This window comes from Natator depressus, chromosome 14, assembly GCF_965152275.1.
Source record: "Natator depressus isolate rNatDep1 chromosome 14, rNatDep2.hap1, whole genome shotgun sequence".
In the NCBI taxonomy this organism is placed as follows: Eukaryota; Metazoa; Chordata; order Testudines; family Cheloniidae; genus Natator; species Natator depressus.
In genome coordinates, this window is record NC_134247.1 from 39,314,175 (window position 1) to 39,337,577 (window position 23,403).

Genomic DNA, 23,403 nt, shown 5'->3' on the forward strand with positions numbered 1-23,403 from the left:
AGGGCAGAGCGAGGGTGGCGAGTGCTCAGGGGAGGATGCAGCATGGGGCAAGGGTGAGCCCCCTGCTGGAAATGACAGCGTTGGCGCCTGTGCATGAGAGCTCACGAGCGTAGCGCCTATCAAGTCGTTGCTCAAGTTCCTATGTCAAACAACCTCGCTATCACGCGTGCCGGGATTTCAGAGGTTAGGGTCTGTACATTGAACCTTGAGAAATCCTGTTGTTTTCACCTATGTTTGCACTGAACAGTCATACGACAACCAGCCTTTTTGGAACTTACTGTGTGACGTGGGAGATTACCTAATCAGCCATCATTTGGGCAGGCTGCCTTCATGGAACCGACGGCTCTAATGGCGATATTCACTTCAATCAGGGTGCGATCTGACCCTCCCTCTATCAGCTCTTGGGCTGGAACCAAAACACATCACTTAGTATTTAAGGTTAAGGATGCCCTATTACGGCGGTATTGCTGGCTACACAGTTCTGCCACCTTCCTGGAGTGTTATGTAGCACTTAGAAGGTGCTGTTAATGTATTTGGGGTGGTTTAAATCACCAGTTACTGTACTCAGCCAGGTTATTAACGTTCTTTCATTTTTCCGTGTTTTGGTTATTGAGCTGGTTAAATATGTACTGTGGGCAGTTCGGCTGTTTGTTCCCCCAGACGTCAGGGGGCTGGAGGAGACTCCAAGCCTCACCGAAGGCTGGTCTCTAGAACTGCCCCAGAGTCCTCCAGGGACGGGCACCAGACCTGGAACCTGCTGGCTTTTGAGGGAAAGATGACCTATGCGTTGATCATTTATTTCCATCAGCGTTGGCGGGCCTGGGGTGGTCAAGCCAAAGCCGACTAGACCCCCCTTAATACATCTGTACTCCTCACACCTCCGACCCCCTCAGTTAGTCACTGGCTCGTGCCCTGATGCTAGGGGATTTAAATCTGTTATATCTTTGAATCCCTGTGTATAGCTACTTGTCCCAAGTATCCCTGTAGAGTGAAAGGGTGGGTCCAGGGGGTAGCGTGCTAGCCCAGGAGACCTGGATCTGCCGCACACTTCCTGGGTAGTCCTAGGTTCCTCTGGTTATGTGTAGGGCTGAATTAACCCACCTAGGCAACTCCCCCTCATATCCACCATCCCCCTTGTCATGAGGGCTGCCTGCTGCCCCACTCCTGGCCAATGTAACATTACAAACTGCTGCTTGTACAATGTGCTACCTGTCCCCTTTTCCCCATCCTCCACCTTTCCCCATCTCCTGGCCCAGGAGTAGCAAATTGTGATGACGGGTTCACCTAGCCCAGTTGTTGTCCTACCTCTCTACCTTTCCTCATGCTCTGGTCCAGGGGCAGCGCATTATGACAGACGGAGGCATTCCTGTCGCCATTTGCTAGGAGTGTAACATTTCTCTTTTAAATTTGGACACAAATAAAGAACGTACCTTTGTGATCGGGGAAAGCGTCTTTAAACCTCAGGGGTAGGGTATGTAAACCCCAGAAGGAAGGCAGCATTATTTCTTTCTTCGTTTCGTTCCATTGTAGATTAGGCCACAGAGTTTAATCTGATCAGGGTTTAAATTCCTGTCGATTATTTCCTGGAGCCTCCCATGGCCCCCTCCAACATGCTATAAAACCTCCAGGGCGGTTGAAAATTTTGACTAGAGCTCCGCTCCAGACAGCTCCAACTGAATTTAAACCCTGAATCCAACAATGGATCCCCGCTCGCCTGTCTCCCATTCTCATCTGCCTCTTCCTCGGCCCATGACTCAGACTCCCCTGATGTCTCCATGGGGTGGGGGGGAGGTGCGCTGCAGAGGATAGCGTGCAGCTCCTCGTAAAAGCGGCACGTCCGTGGCACAGCGTCAGAGCGACTGCTTGCCTCCCTGGCCTCCTGGTACGCCTGTTGCAGCTCCGGGGTATTCGCGAACAAAGTGAGCATCAAAGCCCTGGGGGTTGGGGGTCAAGTAAAGATGCTTCTCTCCGGCTGGTCTGTTTCAGTTTAATAACCCACATCCTGTCCATGGGGCCAGTGGCCGAAGTTCCATTGGGCGGCTGCTCTGGGGCCTGCATGGAATGTGCTGGGATCTCACCCTGGTTCCTGGGGCATAGGCATCTCCATCACACACCGAGGTAACCAGCAAAGTCTGCACTGGTCGTCCCCCTCCACGTGAGGCTCAGCAGAGAGGCCAGGAGTTCAATGGAGCGTGCAGATGGAGCTTCTCTCTCCCCTTTAGAGAGATTCATCCCAGGTCAGGGCAGAGGGCCAGTGGCCCAGGACAGCGTGTGAGGGGAGCTGGCACTGGGGTCCCCTGTCCTGTTCAGGGTAAAGGGTAGGGTGACCAGATAGCAAGTGAAAAATCAGGACAGGGGGTGGAGGGTAATAGGTGCCTATATAAGAAAAAGCCCCAAATATCGGGACTGTCCTTATAAAATCAGGACATCTGTTCACCCTAGTAAAGGGTTACACAGAGTCTCCAAGGCGCTTGTCTCTCCTGGCTGCAGGAGGGTGATCTGAGCACAGACTGAGGGAGAAGCGGCCACCTGGGACCAGAACCTGGGAACTTAACCGTGGTGGGAAAAGCACAGAGACTGGAACTCTGCTGGGGATGTGGCTGGTTACGAGGCCGGCTTTGCAGCAGGATACAATGTTCCAACACGACTTCATTTCCCTTCCTCGCCACCGGGAATCAAGGCCCCATGAAGATCAGCCAAAATTCATCTCGCCAAGCACAACCCTGCAGTGTCCTCCTTTCTGATGCACCTCACAGCGTCCGCCCCTCACGGGGGGCAATTGTGGAACCCCTGCCAGAGCCCTGTATAGGATAAACTTATTTATTGACCTCCAAGCAAGCCAAAGGTAGGTTGGCTCTACCCTAGAAGAGCCCACATAGTTTAGATGGGGAAACCAAGGCACAATCTGTGTCATGCACTGAGCTTTCCCATTCTCATCAGACGCCCCAATCTCACCTGATTCTCCTTTTGTCAGCGCTGTGTGTCTGTGCCATGCGCAGTGTGCCAGCTCCCACCCCAGTCCCCACACTGCTGTATACTAGACATGTTTGCATCTCCTCAGTCCCAGTCAGTGCTACCTCATGCCCCAGCTGTGTGCATGCTCAGCTGGCCTGCTGTCAGCTTTCCCTGCCTGCTCGCAGTGCTGTGTGCCTGTGACACACACGGAGCCGACCTATTCTCAGCTACCTCCCCTGCCCCCAGTCTCAGGGCTGTGCTTTTTCCATGCACTGAACTCACCTGCTCTCAGCGGTCAAGCCAGTCTCAGGGCTGGGTGTCTATGCCATGCTCCAAGCTTGAAACAACTCACCCTTATATCAGTGTTGTGCGGCTTGGCCATGCACCAAGCCTAAAATTCTAGCAGGTGTAGCTAACTGATCGGGTAGGTTCGTTTCAAAAGGCCTTGTGGTTCAGTGATTGAGAAATACACAGACATATTAACAGGGGTCAGCCGCAACAGAACAGATTAATTTGTGGTTTCAGAGTAGCAGCCGTGTTAGTCTGTATTCGCAAAAAGAAAAGGAGTACTTGTGGCACCTTAGAGACTAATAAATTTACTTTGCGCATAAGCTTTCGTGAGCTACAGTAGTGAGCTGTAGCTCACGAAAACTTACGCTCAAATAAATCTGTTAGATTAATTTGTGTTTTTCTGCCTCCCAGCCCAGGGCAGTCTCCGGGGTGTGTTGGGCGAGTCTCATAGACTCTTAGACTTTAGGGTCAGAAGGGACCATTATGATCATCTAGTCTGACCTCCTGCACAACGCAGGCCACAGAATCTCACCCACCCACTCCTGCGATAAACCTCTCACCTGTGACTGAGCTATCGAAGTCCTCAAACCCTCAACCGGCCATGGACAGGATTTTGCTGGTATTCCACACCTAGTTCACAGCGTTTTAGAAACAGCTCGTGTTGAGAGGGGCTGTATGTCACACACCCCTTGACCAAATGACTCCAGATTTGTACCCCTGACCCTTCCCTCTGCCCTCAGGTGGTGGATCAGGTTTCTAGCCACTCAGACTGTGAATGTGAACTTAAAGAAAAAGGGATAATTTGGTTTGGGAAAGAAACGCTGCTGCAGCACCATGGTGCGGCCAGGTGCCAGCCCATAATATTACTGCAGTTGATGATGTGAGCTGGCTACCTTCAGGCACATTTCTCTCTCTTCCCTGGCAGCTGGAGGTTGCTAACAGATTTCTTTCGGAAGGAGAATAGTGTGGCCAGGGGAAAGCGTCGCTTGATGCTTTGATTTTATTTACTCATTCCTCAAACTTTGCCTTTAGAGCTTTTGCTTAGAGTTACCCAGCTGCTTTTCTTCAAGCCCCCTCAAGGCATTTGCTGGTGGGTCTGTCTAGCCTTTCAGGGCAGAGCCGTACAGATCTAGTACCCTTGTGACAAAGTCCAAGACCAGAAGATGGAAATAAACTTTATTCTGTGAATTTACTCATCTGAATCTACAGCATCCAAATACCTAAACAGAGCAAAATAGGAGCATTGAGCTGGGGACAGAAGTGCTATGGGGGTTGGGGGGCAGAATTAACAGCTGGGCTGGGGACAGGCAGATGTGGGGTGGCAGGGACACAGAATTAATTAATTAATTAGTGTTTGGGGAGAAGCTGGAGGCTCTGCACCAGCAGGGAGCCTGGGGGACGGAGACCCAGGGACTGGGGAGTTGGGGGTGGGGAGATGTCAGCTGGATGAAGAAGAGGTGGCTGTGGAGAGGGGAGAGTCAGGTACAGGGCAGGTTTCACCAGAAGGGAGAGAAGAAATGAAGTGGGAAAAGGTGAAGATAAAGTAAAATGGGAGTAAGGAGAGAAGCCCGGGGAAAGAGTGGGGAGTCTGAAATGAGAAAAGTGAAGGCGAAAAAATCCTGAGAAGGGAAAATCTCATGAGGCACCGAGAGGGGAGGGGATACATTCAGCAGAGAGAACTGGGCACCTGCGTTGGAATGATCTGTGACACGGATTAGACAAGAGTTAGGGAGACTCAGGCCTGGTCTACACTTGAGGGGGGATTGATCTAAGATACACAACTTCAGCTACGAGAATAATGTAGCTGAAGTCGACGTACTTAGATCCACTTACTGCGGCATCTTCACGGTGGTGAGTCGATTGCTGCCGCTCCCCCGTCGACTCCGCCTGTGACTCTCGCGGGATTGGAGTATAGGAGTCGACAGGAGAGCACTGGGGGTCGATTTATCGCGTCTACACTAAATGCAATAAATCGACCCTTGCTGGATCGATCGCTGCCCACCGATCCAGCGGGTAGTGTAGACATACCCTCAGAGAACTAAACTGATGGAGAACGAGTGCTAGAGAAAACGCTGTGGAAAACTGGATGAAATGAAAGAAAAGTGAACAGGAAAGGGAACGTGAGAGGGAGAAGGAGATAGAGATGTATAAAATGTTTCTGAAAGTGAGACTGCAATTCCACCCCTTAATTCATGGACAGTGTCTCCACTTTAGTCCGTTTCAGAACAACACTTCAAATTTGTGGATGTTTTTGCCGTGTGGTCTGGTTATGAAAGTTCCCTCTCTGCTCCTTGTAAGCCTGCATTTACTTAAGGTCAATGAAACATATAAAACATGCTTCTTGTCTATATCCCTTTAATTTCCCACCTGTGACTTTTGAGGGCAGACATGGGATTTTCCCCCCCCCCCCCACATCCCGCCCCAAATTGGTTGTGTCAACACAGCACTGTAAGCTGCCTTGTGTTGACCTAACTCTGTGGTGTAGACCAGACCTTCATTTCAAATGATATCTCACAAGGCAGACTTTGTACAACCTTTATCATAATCCTGCAAAAGCGGAGAACACAGAGGTACAGCCCATCACACAGACATGGCGGGAACCAAGGAACACAATGAGACAGCCCTGGGCAGCATGATCAGCCGTGCTCTCAGCACACCAGCTGCCTCACCACTGCAAAGGTTTTTTGTAGGCATCCTGGCAGAGGAGTGTTTCAAGCAAGGATCTGAAGGAGGTGTCAGAATGCCCACGCGTTGTGGGCGAGCAGCAGAATCCAGCAATCTGTGTATCAACGGGGGATGGAGACAAGATCTTGTCTCTGAGGGCAGGTTTACATTACAAGGAAAAGTCGATCTAAGCTACGCAAGTTGTTAAGTTAAAGGAGCTTCGATCTACTTACCGTGGGGTCCACACCGCACTGGGTCGACAGGAGAAACTCTCCGGTTGAGTCCCCTGACTCATCTCATTCTGGTAGAGTGACCAGGGGTTGATTTGGTGGGTCCCCCGGTGGATCGATCACTGCAGCATCAATTCTGAAAAGCTCCATGCAGAGTTGTGGTTCTATGTAGCTATTTCAATATATTGATTAATGTTGTGGTGAAATTTTAGTGACAAGTCCCACAGCTGGGCTCCAGTTTTGTGGACGTGTAAAAATCCACCTGATTAAAGAAGCTAAATAAAGAGTAACATTTCACCTAGACTTTGTATTAATCTTTAGCCTACATTTGTGGAGTGACATAAGATCTGACAGCCATCAACAGAGCCACCATTTACTCAGAAAGGTGCAAAGGGGCCATCCCCAACTGCCTATCTCAGGGCAGCTCTACGCTACAAATTTACAAAATTACACCACGCTGCTGTGGCACTTCTCTAACCAGCTGGGCACTCTGCATCCTACAGTCAGAGGAGTTATATATTGTATCCTGCTATTTGTGATTTTTTTTATTACTATTATAACTGCTCTGCTTTGAAATACGAGAGAAAGATCCAGGTACCTGACTCAGCAGCAGGATGAACGTGTTTGATGGCTCACTACACCGCTGAAGAAATACATTCAGCAGCAACAGAGCAGCAGCGATTTCCTTCCCCTTAAAGAAAATCCTTCAGCCAACAGCAGCCAGAGAACAGCTGGGCTGGGGTAGTCACAGGTGTGGCTCTGCTTTACTCACCTCAGTTGCTACACGATCTCCGTGAGCCACGTTGTTCAGTTCCTGCCACATCGTTTCCAGGGAACTGGCTACATCCCCAGAAGCTTCACTAGCTATCACGGCTTCTCCACCACACTTGAATTTCCTCTTCTCAGGTGGCTTCTTCCAGGCTCCCAGACGCACCTCGCCCTCCCCTGCAGCCGCTGCCTGAGCCCCTTGGGGTCTGCAGTTCTCTGTTTACCTGGGCAACGCAGGAGACCCAATGCCAGCTGCCCTCACATATGCTGCCCTCAGGCAAAAGGCCCCAGCCTGGCCTGGGGGGCAGGGGTGCTGAGTTATTGGGGCCTGTGGTGCCCGGGCTCCAGCAAACTCAGGGCCGGGGCAGGGCGGCTTCACCCTCATTCGGGGCCAGGTCTCTCCACCGGCCCTGCCTGCCATCCCTGCGCACTTCCCCCGAGTGTCACTGCCTGCCCCGGGCAGTGGGTGCTTGCCCCCTGCACCTCCAGGCTGCGCTCCCTGGCCGGCCACTGCTGCTGTTGGCTACAGGGGAGCAGCGCCAGGGCCAGGCTGAGGTGGCTGCTACACCTGCAGAGGGAGAAGGCGCATGGCAGCTCCACCCGCCCGGCAGGTGATTCCAAGTTGACTCTGGGTGGGGGTCTTATCCTGGCTGGACCTCCTGAGCAGCAGTCTGGGGCCTTGGGTGAGTGTCGTGCCAGGATGGGAGAGGAGGGGGACCGCTTCCCAGAGCTCGCTGCTGCTGGTGGGAAGAGGGCTGTGGGGAGTCCTCTCTGGCCCCCAGCCCCGGGACAGCCTGCCTGCTGCACCCCAAACTCCTCATCCATGGCCCAGCCCCACGCCCCCTCCCACACCCCAACTCTTTGTCCCAGCCCCGTGCCCACACCGAGTACCCAAACTCCCTCCCAGAGCCTTAGGTGGGTGGGGGCGGGGAAGGAAACTGGACCCATTCTGGGCCTCACCAAAAATTATACAACCCTGCCACCCCTGCCTGGGGGCAAGAGGAGCTCCTCACTCCACTGAGCCCTTGGCTTCCCCCCGACACTGCTGACAAAGGGGCCAATCAGCACAGAAGTTGCTGGTTACGTTTATGTGTGACAGGGAGACCTGCCCTGCTAGGGACCAGGCCAAGATCCCGGCACATTCCCCACAGGGCCCTGAACAGCCACACGGGGACTTTCAGCCACTGCCCACATAGGTGGGGTTTCGGTTATTAAACTTGAGCCAACCAGCTGTGGGAGCTGCTGGGGAGGAAGCAATGTCACCAGCTTAGAATCCAAACAGACTCTTTTTTACTCTATTTCCCCACCAGATGAGGAGCAGGGACTGGCAGAGATTGTGGGCGAGGGAGAGATGTTTGTTTCTCTGTTTCTCATCTCGTCCTCCCAAGGGATCTGATTAGAAGCAGCGGTCACAGGTGGAGAAGTTTCTCTTGGGAACACAAACAGACCAGGAGAGGGGAAGGGCTGTGGTCAGCTGGGCCCTGAACACAGACTGTGACTGCATTCAGAGGCAGCCTGAGCATTGTAGAACAGGCCTGAGAAAATCATCTATTTTCAATCTCACCATGTACTCGATTCCTGTCCACTGTGATCCCCTGACTCTGCACAGGGCTGGCCCAGTGATTGTGGGAGGGTCAGTGAGAGGTTTATTAGACAAACTTTGTTGATTTTCCCTGCATGTATCTTTGTCTTTATCCTCCTGTGATGGGGCGGGCATACCCCCCACTAGGCAAGAAAGAGTTAACCCAGCACTATGGATGGTGGAAGTCTCACCCCTCAGACCATGCTGGGCATGTGCCAAGTGCTGCCTCAGTATAAAAGGGAGCAGCCCAGCTCATCCAAGGCTGACCACCGAGGAGGGAGGACATGTGGCTGAGGATCCTGCCCAGGAGTGGACTCGGAAGCCTAGGGAGCTATCCTCACTGAAGAGCTCAGAGACCCCGATGACATACGGACGCCGGCTTCAGGGGACACGGGAGGAAGTGGCCCAGGGAGGTGGTGCGAGTGGTATCTCCCACCCGAGGAAGATCAGCATGTTGCGGTGGGACCCCTGCTGACTGGGGGGTGACCGCACTCACCCCTGACTGGGCCCTGGGCCAGGACCCGGGGGAGCAGGGAGGGCTCAGGGCCCCCAATCCCGGCAGTCACCTCCCCCGGCCACTGGTCATGCAGCTCTCAGCCTAGGGATAGTTGGGTAGATTGTAACAGTGGTAGCATCACAACCACACCCTGCCCCAAAAGGAGGTTTCCATACACCATGACACCTCCTTTCCCAGGCTCCTAATGCAGACAGAAAGTCTGGTCCGGTGGTTTAACTCTTCACTTGGAAGACCCAGGTTCAATTCCCTGCTCTGTAACAGTCTTCCTGCGCGGCTCCAGGCAGTCACTTCTCTGCTCTGCGCCGGGTGTTCCTCTCTTTGAAATGGGGTCACAGCACTTCCCCACCTCACAGCAGTCTTGTGAGGCTAAACATATGGTACAGGGATGGGAGGCAGAGAAGGACCTTCAATAGTCAGAAATAGAGCCATTTCTTTTCCACATCAAATCATTCTGGGGTTGCCACAAATTCTCATGATTTCATCTCGAGTCTTTCAGTACGCGGTGTGTTTCCTAAAAATCCCCAGCTCCTAGAATCCTGTGATACCATGAGAATCTCAGCTCCCGTTTGAATAAAATGGGAAGCTTCTTGGTCACATGGCAGAGTAGAAAAGGTCGAGAACGTGACCAGAGTGAAACCTCATCACTCAGAAACAAAAGGAACAGTTTATGTTTTCTGGCCTGAGTTCTCCAGCTAAGGTCTAAGAACCTAAATATAAAAACAAACATTCTCCTTTATCTTTTCTGATAAAGAGTAAGATCTTTTCCCCTGCTTCTGCAGGCTCAGCACCACGGATGCCCCTGTCAAGTCCCACACAAGCTAAAGGACTGATTGCAGGACCAAAGCCCTAGTGGCACATTTTTCACTGAAGCCTCCAGGGCTGAAATTCACAATGGGCTCATTCCTGCTTAGCCAACAGCACGAGTCAGTTCCAGGAAGGGAAACACCCAGTTGTTGCTGCAGGTGAGGCATAGTGTGAACTCAGGAAATTGAAACATAAGTTACCCTGTTACACTGCCCAGAGGGAGCCATGGCTGCAGAGAACCCTGTGGAAAGTCTCCAGGAGGAAGCGACATGTCCCGTCTGTCTAGAGTATTTCAGAGAACCTGTCACTCTGGAGTGTGGGCACAATTTCTGCCGAGCCTGCATCGCCCAGTGCTGGGTGGGATCCGATACAGCCGCCTCCTGCCCTCAGTGCAGAGAAACTGTGCAACAGAGAAACCTCAGGCCCAACAGGCAGCTGGCAAATGTCGTAGAAATCGCCAAACGGCTGAGTTTACAGGCAGCGAAAGGAGCAAGAGGGGACGGGGTGTGTGGGGAACACCAGGAGGCTCTGAAACTGTTCTGTGAAGAGGATCAAACCCCCATCTGTGTGATCTGCAGAGAGTCCCGGGCTCACCGCGCTCACATGGCGGTCCCCATACAGGAAGCTGCCCAGGAGTACAAGGTACCGAGTTGCTGTCCAGTCTAATGGGTAATAACTTAGGCTTTTAATTACAGGTTACTGGCATCACAAGTTGCCTGAGACAGGTGTAATTGTGTTATTCAGCTGTGTGTAGCCTTCACTGCATGAAAGAGGCTGTACAAATTAATGAGACTCCAGCCTGACGAGAAAGGGAACAGAGGAGGATTTTAAATTTGTCTGATGTGGGAAAGTTTTCTTTAAGCAGCTGAATCTTTTCAAACCCAGCTCCCACCAGTGAACTAAGGGAACTTTCTGTAGCCTGGAAGCTGTTAAATGATCAGTGAGGTTTGACTCACAAGAGCTGCCGGTCGGTCTATGTGACAGTGCTGCATTCAGGCTGGAGAAGCGGGAGTTACAAGCTATGGCTGTTATTACTGATTTATCACAGAGTTTATTATTGTTATTTGCATCCCATCAGCCCCTACAGACCCCAGATGAGTGCTGACCTCGATTGTGGGAGTCCCTGCACAAACCCCAGTGCGGGACAATCCCTGCCCTGAGCCATTTACAGTCTAACTGGACAAGAGAGACAAAGGGTGGGAGGGGAAACCGAGGCAGAGTGAGGGGAAGTGCCTTGTCCAAGATCACTCAGTAGGTCAGTGGCAGAGCTGGGTATAAATCCCGCTTTTCCAAGGCCCAGTCCAGCATCCTAACCACTGGGCTACAGTGCCCCCCCAGCAGCACTGAGCAGTGATGAAGTGCGGCCATTAGCAGGGAAAGACTCCTTGAGAAAGGCCCCAGGCCCAGCAGGGAGAGGAGATTTCCCACTGGGATTCTGAACTCCCGTGTTGCTCCATGAGGGGTTAAACTCAGATGCTGCCAGCCTGCACTAAAGCAGATCACTGGGCTAAACACCGTGTGGACCCCGAGCACCTTCAGTCCACACACGAAAGGGTTCCAGACAGCTCAGGTCCATGCCAAGTACCACTGGGATTACACTGGGTTGCAGCAAAACTAACCCCAGGCTGGAGCTGACCGGTGTCAGTCTGACCTGTTCTGTTGAGTATGTGGGCAAGGACTAGCCAGAGTGGTTCTGTTAGTCCCATGCTGCAGCTTATGCAAATCTCTCAGAATCCACCGCTTCCGGGACCTTTGCTGGGGACGGTGGGGTCGCTACCCAGAGGCCATTGCCAGGGAAAGGGGCTAGGACAGCACTAGAGCAAACCCCAGCTGTTCCTAACACAAATCAACACATCTAATGGGGTTTGCCCTAGGCCTTAGATCAGTGCTGTCCAACCAGTCCAATCCCCAGGCTTCAGGGCTGAAAGCCAATGGAGTTGGGTTTGTTGCCGGCACCCAGTGCCGAGAGGCTGAACAACAGCTTGAGTTGGTTCGTTACCCGGTGTGCTACACCCAATAATCACAACGGGGTGGAGAAGCAGAAAAGTTTATTTGAAGCTTCAAAAAGGTCCAGGGAGATTTGAATCTCAAATCCTGCACACAGAGCAGGAAGTTACACAGGCTTTTATACATCCTTTTTCCCAGCATACTTATCCAATAGCAAGCTGCCCTAAGTATCCATATAGCCAGCCAATCAGTTCCCAGCTAGTTCCCTGGTTCTCTGTACCATCTGTTAAACCATACATAAAGCTGCTTTATTCAGCATTGTTCTTCCATATCTCCCATGTGTGGCCTTGCTTAGTTTCAGGCAGTCTGACTCTGCAGCATATTGTTGCAGATTCTCAGCATAACTGCTGTGTGTGCCTCCAGGCGGGGGGGCCAAGGACACTTGGGCCTAGTACGCAGAGCTGTTGCGAGTGCCTCCAGGTGGGAGGGGGGCCAAGGACACCTGGGCCTAGTGGGAGGGGGCTTCATCGACACTCGTGGTCTTCCATCCCCTCGAGTTACCTAGTGGCCATGCCCCAGTGTCCCCAACAGGTTCCTTTGAGCATCCCAGCTTATATGGCTGCCCCGGAGGCTTCTGGGATTGATATCACTGTTTCTTAAATCTGCTCAAAAACAGCTTTATAGATTTACCACCATGTGACACCAGTTTCCTGCCAGTTTAAATCGATGGCAAAAGTGGATGTAATAACTCAACTCTGAATATAAAACACTCCCAGTTTCCACAAATAAAGTTTCATTTCCTTGGTGTCGCTGATGTTCTACATCTAGAAGAGCCCACTGTTGTACACAGTGTTGTTGTAACCATGTTGGTCCCGGGATATTAGAAAGACAAGGTAGGTGAAGTAATATCCGCTCATGGCCAGCTTCTGTGGGCGAATGACAAGCCTTCGAGCTTGGCAGAGCTCAGGTCTAGGAAAGAGTACGTTCCCCAGAGCTGAGCTCTGTGTAAGCTCGCAGGCTTGCCTCCCTCACCAACAGGAGTGGGGCCAATAGAAGATGTTACCTCCCCCACCTAGTCTAGCTAGGAAGACTGACATATCTTGCGTTTTAGGTGGAAAAACGCCCCCTACAAATAGTCAGCCAGCCTCAAAATGAACCCACCAAATCATTTCTGTTTGTCAGGACAAAATCCAGGCCCATTTGCAGACTCTGAGGGAAGAGAGAGAAAAGCTGCTGGGATTGAAAGAGGCTGGAGAGAAGAGAGGCCAGGAGTATCTGGTAGGTGCCTGTTATTCTTCACCTGCCGGGACATGGAGCTGGGAGGGTTGTTTCTTGGTTGATTTCTCTGTGGCCTTGGTGAATGTGGTTTGTGTATGTGTTTCTCCATGATCATGGGATACTCTGTGTGTGTGTGTGTGTGTGTGTGTGTACACAAGTGTGTGTATCACAAACGTTCTCTCCCCAGAGAAAGACAGTAGCATCTTCTGCAGCATCTAAGATGTGTTTTAATTAATGAGGTAATTACTGTTCCTTGTGACGTTTACAAAACTTCTCCCACACTGCACTGATTATATCCCAGTAGCTCCAGCCGGAGGCCCAATGTCTAAACAGCTGTTGTGGGTGCAGCAGCGTGAGCTGCAAGAGCCTGAGTGTTGCCCTGGGCTTGGAGGCCGGCTGCTGTGTAGATGTACCCTCTGAAGCCATCGGACACAGTGTCCAAACCACATCAGATATGGAGACATCCCTTTAAGAGACATTGGGGCCAAATGGGAAGCTGTAAGAAAATCCTCTCCCGTGTGATGAGAACGTAGAGTCAAGTGCCACAATGTGAAAGATTTTGAACCCCCGATTTTGAACCCGAGTCCACAGGTCCCAGATGGTCACCACAACCCGACCGCTCTCCAGAGCCAGCGGGGGGCGGGGGGGGGGCTAGTGGAACTCTGGCCCACCAGAAGATCTGCCTACGAAGCTCCTGATTGGAGCAGACATTCGGATGCATGAATTACGCCAGCAGGAGTCATGGAAAGTTGTCCAAACAACTGAGTGAACTCCTGATCTGCTGCTGGACTGGCCCCTGACTCTGGCTTGGCCCTGGCATTGTTCCTTACTCAGGTTTGACCTGCAGTACTGCTATCTGACTCCAGCTTGACCCTTCGCGAGGGTGCCTGACTCCGACTCCGGTCCCGATCCCCCGTGTGACTCCAGACACTGATTCTGGCTCAGGCTTTGGCATGACTCCTGGTCTTGACTCCATCCTCAGCCCTTGGTGAGATCCTGACTTTGATTCAGGTCTGACTGTGGCTGTAGTTCCTGACTTCCAACTGCAGCTCTGAGCAATAGGCCTGATGGCTCATGTCCTGGTCCCTACGCCGATGTCTTAGTGATTGTAAAGAAACTCTCTCTTGTAAGACTGTATGAAAGGCCCTCAGGCTTCATCCATGTTCCTGACCAGCCCTTTCCTTATTTATTCTAGAAACAGACAGAAACAAAGAGGCAGAAGATTGTGTCTGAATTTCAGAAACTGCGGTGGTTCCTGGAGGAACAAGAGGGACTCCTGCTGGCCCAGCTGGACAAGCTGGATGAGGAGATTGTGAAGATACAGAATGAAAATGTCAGTAAGCTTTCCAAGCAGATTTCCCATCTCAGTGATCTGATCAGTGAGATGGAGGGGAAGGGTCAGAAGCCAGCGAATGAATTCCTGCAGGTGAGACTGAGTGAGAAACATCCCAGATCCCCACACAGGGAAGGGAGGGCTCCTGAATCATAAGCGATGGGGTCCAGCAGTCAGAGATCTCGGTGTAACTTGGCGTGTGCATTCCTGGCATGTGAAGGACTATTGTTCTTTACAGAGTTACAGACACAGAGATATTAGAGATGGAAAAGCCTGATTAGCTCAGCTAATTCATGGCTCTGGGTCAGGGCAGGGGCTCTTTTCCTCGTACTTGCTAAATCCCTTCCCTAGGATCCCCTGTGTGTGTCAGATGGGACTGAGATTCTTTTCTCTCTCTCCTCTAGGATGTCAGAACCACCTTGAGCAGGTACGTGGCTCTCCCTCACTCCCCCTCACAATTCACAATGCTGAGAATAACCAGCTCCAAGCTCTGAGCCACATCTCCACAGGGCTCTGCAGCCAAATGTGTGAGGAAAGTTCATATTTTGAATACAAATCTCTCTGATCAACTTCATCCTCAGGTTCTCACCCTTTTAAAGAAGACTCGGGAGTTCTCCATTCAGTGGGAAAGACTGACCTCAAGTATTTCCTAGCGATGTCACATCCCTGGGGGACTGGCTGCCTCAGGATTGTGGGGATGGAATATGGGCCTGTCACTGCTGGGGCACTGGTCACCTTTCAGCCCAGGGCAGCAGTGGTCACAAGACTTTCCCCCCTGATATCTGTATGGAATGATGCGGGGGGAAGGGGGAGTTGGTGTCTCAGTGTAGTTCCTAGTGGACAGATTTCTACAGCGCTTTGCATGGGAACCTCCTGTCCCTCAGAGCATGGAGGCCAAGGAGTGAATTGGCATGGAGACTCAATTCCCTTCTTATCTCCAGAGCTGGTCTCTCCAGGCAAGAGCTGAAGAATATTAATGGGACCTTAAGTGGGAATGTTTCATGGCCATGGGCTGTGTTGCACCTGCTCCGAGGCTGGGAGATGTAGATGAATTGTAACTCCAGACCCATTAGAGCAGCGACTCAATAGTCAGAACTTATGAGTCACTACATGAAATAAAACCATGTGACATTGTTTCTGCCTAGATGTGAGAAGGGGAAGTTCCCGCAGGCAATGGAGATTTCTACTGAACTGGAAGTGAGACTCAGTGGTTTCTCCCAGAAAACTATTGCTGTAATGGAGACTCTGAGGAAGTTCAAAGGTACCGAGAAGGGATCTAGGAGGGGAAATTGGGATGAGCCTCTGAGACTGGGGGAGGAGAATGGCTCTGGCCAATTGGTTCATAATTATATGATGGATCTATTTAATTGTTGGGTGAGAATGCCACACACTTTGGGTGCAAGACATTCAGGTTGATTAATTCAAACCTTTATTTCTACCAAAAGCCTGCCTTGCAATGATAATTACTGTTAAAGTAAGAAATTACTCATAGACTTTAAGGACAGAAGGGACCATCATGATCATCTAGTCTGACCTCCTGCTCATTGCAGGCCTTAGAACTTCACCCACCCATTCCTACACTTGACCCCTTACCTTTGGCTGAGTTACTGAAGTCCTCAAATCATGGTCTAACAACTGCAAGATACAGAGAATGCACCATTTATTCTAGTTTAATATCTGCTAATGATCCATGCCCCACACCGCAGAGGAAGGCGAAAACCCCCCAGGCTCTCTGCCAATCTGACATCAGGGAAAATTCCTTCCCGACCCCAAATATGGTGGTCAGTTGGACACTGAGCATTTTGGTAAGACCCAACAGCCAGACACACCCGGCAAAGAATTCTCTATAACTCAGAGCCCTCCCCATCTACTGCCCCATCAACAGCCATTGGGATATTTGCTACTTGCCATCGCATATAGAAAGAAGTGCTGTCCAGTTCCCTTCTCCTGGGGCATAGGCGGGTCACAGGGGATTTCTCCTATGAAACTCTGACTATCCCTTAAAATGTCTGACATATTCTACACATCCAAATTACATATTTATTAGTTCTTTTCCAATCACCTTTGAGTGTTATTTAATATTCATATCTTATATAACTCACACAATTCACCTCCATGAACTTTTTTATTGGCAGGGCTTTGTGCTCCAAGATATATTCATGTTATTCTCTTTTCTCATTGGTTTATTACCGCTAATTATGCATAGCTCACTTTGACCCTTTCCTCCACATAGGGATTTTTGGACTTTGCTTACCGCTCCAGGCAGTACATTTTGGGTGTCTGTTCTCCTTAAGCATATTGTGTGGTCCAAATTCCTCTTTGTCCCACATAGTAACTTAGGAACACATCACTTGATAAGAGGATCACTTAAGGCAACGATTCCCTTATGTCAAGCAAACTGCTAATCAGGCCAAAGCCAAGTCAGTCAGTATAAATGCTGAGTAAACAGACCCAACAGCTCACAATTAGAACCAGGATTTTTCAAACTCTCAACATCCTGTTAGTGTCAAAGGGACCAAAGTGGATAAAGTTACTTTTATGCCAAAGTCTTTGCATGATCTGGGTCTAGGTTACGACAAAAGGCAGCAAGCAAACCAGCTGGAATCTGAAGGGTGGGAGGGGTTGATGAGGAGAAAGTAAATCTGTTTCATGGATTATGTGTCTTTGGATGGTTGTGAGGCTGCAAGGATGTTGGTTCCATTGCTGAGAGATACCTGAATGAGAGAGGAAAGAGAAGGTTTCAGATTAATTTATATTAAATATGTGAGTGTGTCTCTGGGCCTCTCTGTCTGTTTCTCTGTCATGATGAAAACTGTCTAGGAGTTCAGAGTGGGGATGCTGTTATAAATATGAAAGCCTGAAATCTCGTCTCTTTTCTCCTTTCCACCACCAGACACTCTGCTGTCTGCACTGGAGACATCAAGAGGGGAACCCCTTGGAGCACACAGACAGGGTGAGTTTGCAGGTGGAGATTGTCTTTAAATTATGAGAAAATTCCAGTGAAAACATCTTCATGGGATTGTAGCTAAAGTTACCAATCAAACCGACACCGCCCACGACACACTCAGCCCCATAAATAAACACATTAAACAGGGAGGAAATCCCATGCTGAAGTCACACAAACACTCGTGACACTGACTTTGATGCTCCGTTCATGCCCAAACAGATGAATAGAAACAGTGGCATGGAGCAGCACCTGAACAGAGCTCTTTGCCCTGAGGGCTGACACATCCCTCTGCTCTACCCTGGTGCAAGAGGTCTCCCCATCACTCTTCTCCAACATCCTGCCTTTCCTCTGGGTAGGGCAGGGCTCTCCCATTGGAGCTGCTCACTGCTTCCTGGATTGGGGAGACGCTCTCCCTCCGAGGCTCAGCTCCTCCCTTCTCTCTGGGCTGGGGATGGGGCTCCCCCACCCAATACCACCTCCTACTCACTGGTGTTAAGCGGCTCTTCCCCAATGCTGCACCTTCCTCTCTGTTCCCTGGCCTGGGAGTGGAGGCTGCATTAGGGGTTTATAGTTTCCCTCTGCTGTGGGGTTTATAGCTGGCCTGGTGCCTGCCTCCTCTGCTCCTTTCTCGCTAAAACCTTCTTGATACCTTCCTTGCTGTGTCTCTGATGCTGGGAGTGGAGCAGCCCCAGCAGGGGACCCCTGCAAGGAAATGAGAAACCAATAAAGTGGCTCCTATTAAACAGGCTGAAGAACTGCAGTGACATCTCTGCTCAGTCTCAGGTGCCCAGGACAGAGGCAGCTCCCTGGGATCCAGGCCTGTCCCAACCAGAACGGGGCTGCTGGGGAGTGTGAGAAATGGCTCCAGTCTCCCCCAGGGCTGAGCTCTGCCCCTAACACTCTGATTCTCTCTCCCCAGTGAAGGTGACTCTGGATCTGGACACGGCTCATCCCATCCTCATCCTGTCTAAGGATGGGAAAAGTGTGAGATGGGGAGACACACGCCAGCATCTGCCCAAAAACCCTGGAAGATTTGACTCTGATCCCTGTGTGCTGGGCTGTGAGGGATTCACCTCAGGGAGACATTGCTGGGAGGTGGAAGTGGGGGATGGGCGATTCTGGGCTGTGGGGGTGGCCAGAGAATCTGTGAGGAGGAAGGGAGGGATCAGCTGTAGCCCCGAGGAGGGGATCTGGGCTGTGCGGCGGTGGTGGGGTCAGTTCCGGGCTCTCACCTCCCCTGTGACCCCCCTGCCCCTGAGCCAGGTCCCCAGCAGGATCCGGGTTTGTCTGGACTGTGACCGAGGGCAGGTGATATTTATTGATGCTGGTGATGGGGCCCCAATCTTCACTTTCCCCCCAGCCTCATTCAATAGGGAGAGAATCCGACCCTGGCTACAGGTCTGGGACCCAGACACCCGGCTCAGACTGTGTTCCTGAGATGGGGTGGGCAGGGCCGGCTTGACTTTTTGTGCCAGCGCCAAACCTATTTGTGGGGCCCCCTTGGGAATGAAGGGGCCAGGGGCAAGAGCACAGCGTGCAGGGTGGATTTGATTTAAATCACTACTCAGGAAGACTCAATTTAATCATGGTTTCTACATAAAAGTAGATTCTTGTTGGTTGTTACAACCTTAATACATATTCTTCACAACTCAGAGGTAGATGCAGATTTCATTTTTAGAAGGCACGCTCTACATTTGTAAACAGTGATTTATTTTGAAAACTTTTCAAGTGAGTTTTACAGCTATCTCAGACAATGAATGATTGTTTGGTTATTTCATTTTCCAAAGGTAATTGAAGCAGATATTTGTGAAGTCACTGGGAGGTGAACTATCTCCCGTTCAACAGGTTAATCATTAATATTTGGAGGATTTTCTTGCAAGGCTGTATTAGGAGGAGGACATCACCAGACAGACATTTAAATTATTTTATTTAACTAAAAGAACAACGTTAAGTATTCTGGATTTTTTTTCTTCAACAGAAAACATATAATATTTTAACAAAAAAGCATATATCCCTCACTTCTCACATTTATCTCCAGCCTTCTTGTCCTGGTCCAGATCTATTCCGCCCCCAACAATCGTCTATTCATTGAACTTTTTTAAACTTTTCACTTTTAGAGAGAGGTAAGAGATTGACTCTGTGTACACAAATTTGCAGAGGGACAATAGAGTTGAGGTCTGTTATTTCTCACCTCTCTATATTATTTATTTATTTTAAAACATTTTTGCTGTTAACAAGCATGTTACTTCTGGAGACACAAATCCACACTTTGAGAACTGCAAAACTAAGCATCTCTGATGGTATCTTCTAGACTGAGCACTGAGTCCCATTGGGTAGATAGAAAGATTGACCTACATAATCTATACAGAAGCCTGTGGAACCCCATACGTTTGGGTCCCTAATCCTTGAACTATTAGAACTCATTTACACAACTTTTCTTAAACATTACATGAATAATGTACTCATACGATAGAATTAGAATTTATAATCTCTATTCCATGATGAGATACATTATGGCTCAAAGATATCTTAATTAAAACTATCTTTAGATAGGTTTTTTTTCCTCAAAAAGCATTTTATCAAAAAAATCTGATTTAAATAAAAAAATCAATCATTGATTTTTATCCACCCTGAGAGCGGGGCATGGGGGGGGGAGGGAGGATTGGTCCCCAGCTGGAGTGAAGCAGGGGCCAGGGGCAAGAGCACAGAGGGGCATGGGAGGGGGGGAAGGATTGGTCCCCAGCTGGAGCGAGGCAGGGGCCAGGGGCAAGATGAGCACAGTGGGTCATGGGGGGAGGATTAGTCCCTGCTGACTGGAGCAAGGCAGGGGCCGGAGGCAAAAGCTCAGCAGGGTGGGAGCTAGGGTTGGTCCGTGGAGCAAGGGAGGGGCCGGGAGTAAACTGCAAGCACAGCAGGGCTGGGGAGGAGGTAAACAGGATCCCACCCCACCGCCCCTGCCCACATAGAGCGGGTACCTACCTTCTCCCTGGTTCTAGCCCATTCTCTTTGTCTCTCTCTGCACTGAGCTGCCCCTCCTCCAGTGTGACAAAGTGGGAAAGTTCTGAATGTTTTCTCTGAATAGTGTGTGGGTGCCTCAGTTTCCCCTATGCATTTCTTAAGTATCTAGGTGGTGGGATAAGGGTGTGTGATTGTTGCAGAGCCCTAGGCAGGTGTGATGCTGTCTGCACAGAGAATGGCTGACACCCTGTCTCCTGGCAACTGATGGCCTGGGCCCCTCCCCTGCAAGGTGCCAACTGAAGGTGTTAGAGAACTAAGAGATCAGGTGGCTAATGTGGTTACTCCTATAACCGGACTCCTAGTTTCCAGTCAGCACTGCTAACCGGACACTCAGTCAACCGGGGGTGGGGGTGGGGAAGCAAGTGGTGGGTGGGCTAGGGAGTGGAGAGGCGCTAGTGGGCAGGGCCATGTCTGCTGTAGTGCCCAGGTAGGTTGAAGACTGTGGGGATCAGCTGACACAGTATCCCCAGCCCAGGTGGCGTGACAGCCAGTGGTGGATTTAGAGTTAGTGGGGCCCCCCGGCCTTGTGCTCAGCTTCATTCTGGGGGCTCCTACTTAGGACCCCGCCAAGAAAAAGAACATTCTCTCTTATCTCTCCCCTGCCCCCGTTTTACATTCTTTCTTTCTTCATCCTCCTCCTAAAAGTAATAGCAAGTCAATGAAAATAAAGTGCAGTACCTCGATTGCTTTTGTAGGCTAACTTATTTTTCCACAGACCACTTGAAAATCGCTGCGGGCCTCGGCGGACCACTTATGATCTTTCCAAATATTGTTTGTACCATTAGCTAACTAGTGTAAAGCGCTTTGGATAAGAGCCCTTTATAAAAAAAAATGTAAAAAAACATTGGGGTGTGGGGTCTGGCCAGGACTTAGGGTGCAGAAGGGGGATCAGAGAGCAGGGTGCAGGATCTGGGAGGGAGTTAGGGTGCAGAAGCAGGCTGGGGGTTGGGGTGCAGGGTCCAGCCAGGAACTAGAATGAGGGAGGGGGCTCAGGCTTGGGGTGTGGAGCGCTTACCTGGGGCAGCTCCCATTAGGTGTGAGGGGTGCAGGTGGGAATGTCGGGGGGCGGGGGAGTGCAGGAGCTCCTGTTTGGTGCGAGGTGTGGGGATGGGGATGTGTGTGCAGGAGTCAGGGTATGGGGTGTGGGAGGGCTGGGTATGTGGGGGGGGGGTGCAGGAGTCAGGGCTGGGGTGCAGGGTCTGGGAGGGGGTTAGGGTGCAGGAGCGGGCTGGGTTTGGGGTGCAGGGTCTGGCCAGGAGTTAGGGTGAGGGAGGGGGCTCAGGTTGGGGCAGGAGGTTGGGGTGTGGAGCGCTTACCTGGGGCAGCTCCCATTAGGTGTGAGGGGTGCAGGTGGGAATGTCGGGGGAGGGTGCAGGAGCTCCTGTCTGGTGCTCAGGGTGGGGGTGGGGATGTGTGAGGAGGGTGCAGGAGTCAGGGATGGGGGTGTGTGAGGGGGGTGCAGGAGTCAGGGCAGGGGGCTGGGGGTGTGGGCTGGGGTCATGGGGGTGCTCCCACCCCCCTGCCCTGAGCGGCTCACAGCAGGGGGCTGGAGGGGGTACTCCCTGATTCCACCCCCTTTGCCATGGCCCCGCCCACACCTCATCTCCGGCTCCTCCCCCAAGGGGGGAGCTTGGCTGCCAGCGGCGCGTGGCCTGCAGCAGAAGCCCCAGGGGTGGGGGGAGGCGAAGAAGAGCAGGTCAGGCCGGGGCCCCTTTGGAGCGTGGGCCTGGAGCCATGGTAAACCTGGTACTGGGGGAGGGGGGTGAAGATACCACCGCGAACCCTGAGATCAGCCTCTCTACTCTCAGACAGTGCCGTCTCTGTGACCCTGGAGATGGCTTTGGGTCTCAGCCTGTGCACTGTCAATCCACAGAGAGCATTCATTGAGCGAGGTAGAGAAGCTGATCTCATTGTCCCCCCCAGGCATTGTGCAGCCTGTTCGCCACTGTCCTCTATGATCCAGGAGGACTCTGGGGATCCTGAGTCAGACGGTGTCACTGAGACACGGGGAGAACAGCCCACTGGGAGTGGAAAAATAGGCTTCTCCAGCCACAGTCCTCCTAGCCCCTGTGACCTGGAGCACTCCCATCTACCCAGCCTTCTGGCTTATCTCTATGACCCGGGAAGACTCCTGTCTACCCAACCTTTGAGCTCTATGACCTCTGCAAGCCCCTCTTCCTCTCTTCTTGCAGCCCCAGAGATGGGAGGGGGAGGTGTGAAGAACCCCTGGAGCTGCAGGAGGAGCAGATTTCAGAGTGGTAGCCGTGTTAGTCTGTATCAGCAAAAAAACCGAGGAGTCCTTGTGGCACCTTAGAGACTAACACATTTATTTGGGCATAAGCTTCCGTTGGGTTATGACCCACTTCATCAGATGCATGGAGTCAAAAATACAGTAGGCAGGTATAAATAGACAGCACATGAAAGGATGGGAGTTGCCTTACCAAGTGGGGGGGGGGTCAGTGCTAACGAGGCCAATTCAATCCGGGAGGAGCGGAGGGGACTTGAGGGGCAGGTGTGGGGGACTCCACCTTCTCCCCAAACTACATTGAAATAATTGTTGTATTCTGTGTTCCTGCCACCCCACATCCGTCTGTCCCCTAGTGCAGCTGTTCATTCGTAACCAGAACATATGGTAAAAACATCCAAACATTAGTGTTTCTATAACAAAGGCTGGTATTTCCTACCAGGATTGTCATAGGATAACGCTGGCTAACTGATTTCAATCTTTGCTCTTTCACACTCACCGCACTAGCTGCAGTACAAAGGGGGCATTCACCCGCTGATTAAAGTCATTAGAGGTAAAATCCTGAGCACAGATGGACCCGGACGCTCAGTTGAGACAATTTACAGCTCAGGATAAAAGTGAAAGACTGCACTAACAAGAAAAGGAGTACTTGTGGCACCTCAGAGACGAACAAATTTATTTGAGCATAAGCTTTCGTGAGCTACAGCTCATCGTGAGCTACAGCTGAGCTGTAGCTCACGAAAGCTTATGCTCAAATAAATTTGTTCGTCTCTAAGGTGCCACAGGTACTCCTTTTCTTTTTGCAGATACAGACTGACACGGCT

General features: G+C 51.2%; 1 protein-coding gene across 1 annotated transcript; it reads left to right on the forward strand.

The window, feature by feature from the left end:
- The first annotated feature begins 10,030 nt into the window (after window positions 1–10,030).
- On the forward strand, window positions 10,031–18,753 carry LOC141998539 (zinc finger protein RFP-like). Its single transcript, XM_074971402.1, has 7 exons — window positions 10,031–10,453; window positions 12,941–13,036; window positions 14,232–14,462; window positions 14,774–14,796; window positions 15,515–15,630; window positions 17,263–17,322; window positions 18,236–18,753. The coding sequence occupies exons 1-7, from the start codon at window positions 10,037–10,039 to the stop codon at window positions 18,751–18,753; spliced, it is 1,461 nt and encodes a 486-aa protein (XP_074827503.1). The 5' UTR covers window positions 10,031–10,036.
- Window positions 18,754–23,403: the final 4,650 nt, after the last annotated feature.

Excerpts from the sequence above, each read along its gene's own strand:
- LOC141998539 (XM_074971402.1), top strand. The coding sequence starts at position 10,037 with ATGGCTGCAGAGAACCCTGTGGAAAGTCTCCAGGAGGAAGCGACATGT. Across the intron at positions 10,454-12,940 it reads AAGCTGCCCAGGAGTACAAG|GACAAAATCCAGGCCCATTT; the intron begins GTACCGAGTTGC and ends TCTGTTTGTCAG. Across the intron at positions 14,463-14,773 it reads CAGCGAATGAATTCCTGCAG|GATGTCAGAACCACCTTGAG; the intron begins GTGAGACTGAGT and ends TCTCTCCTCTAG.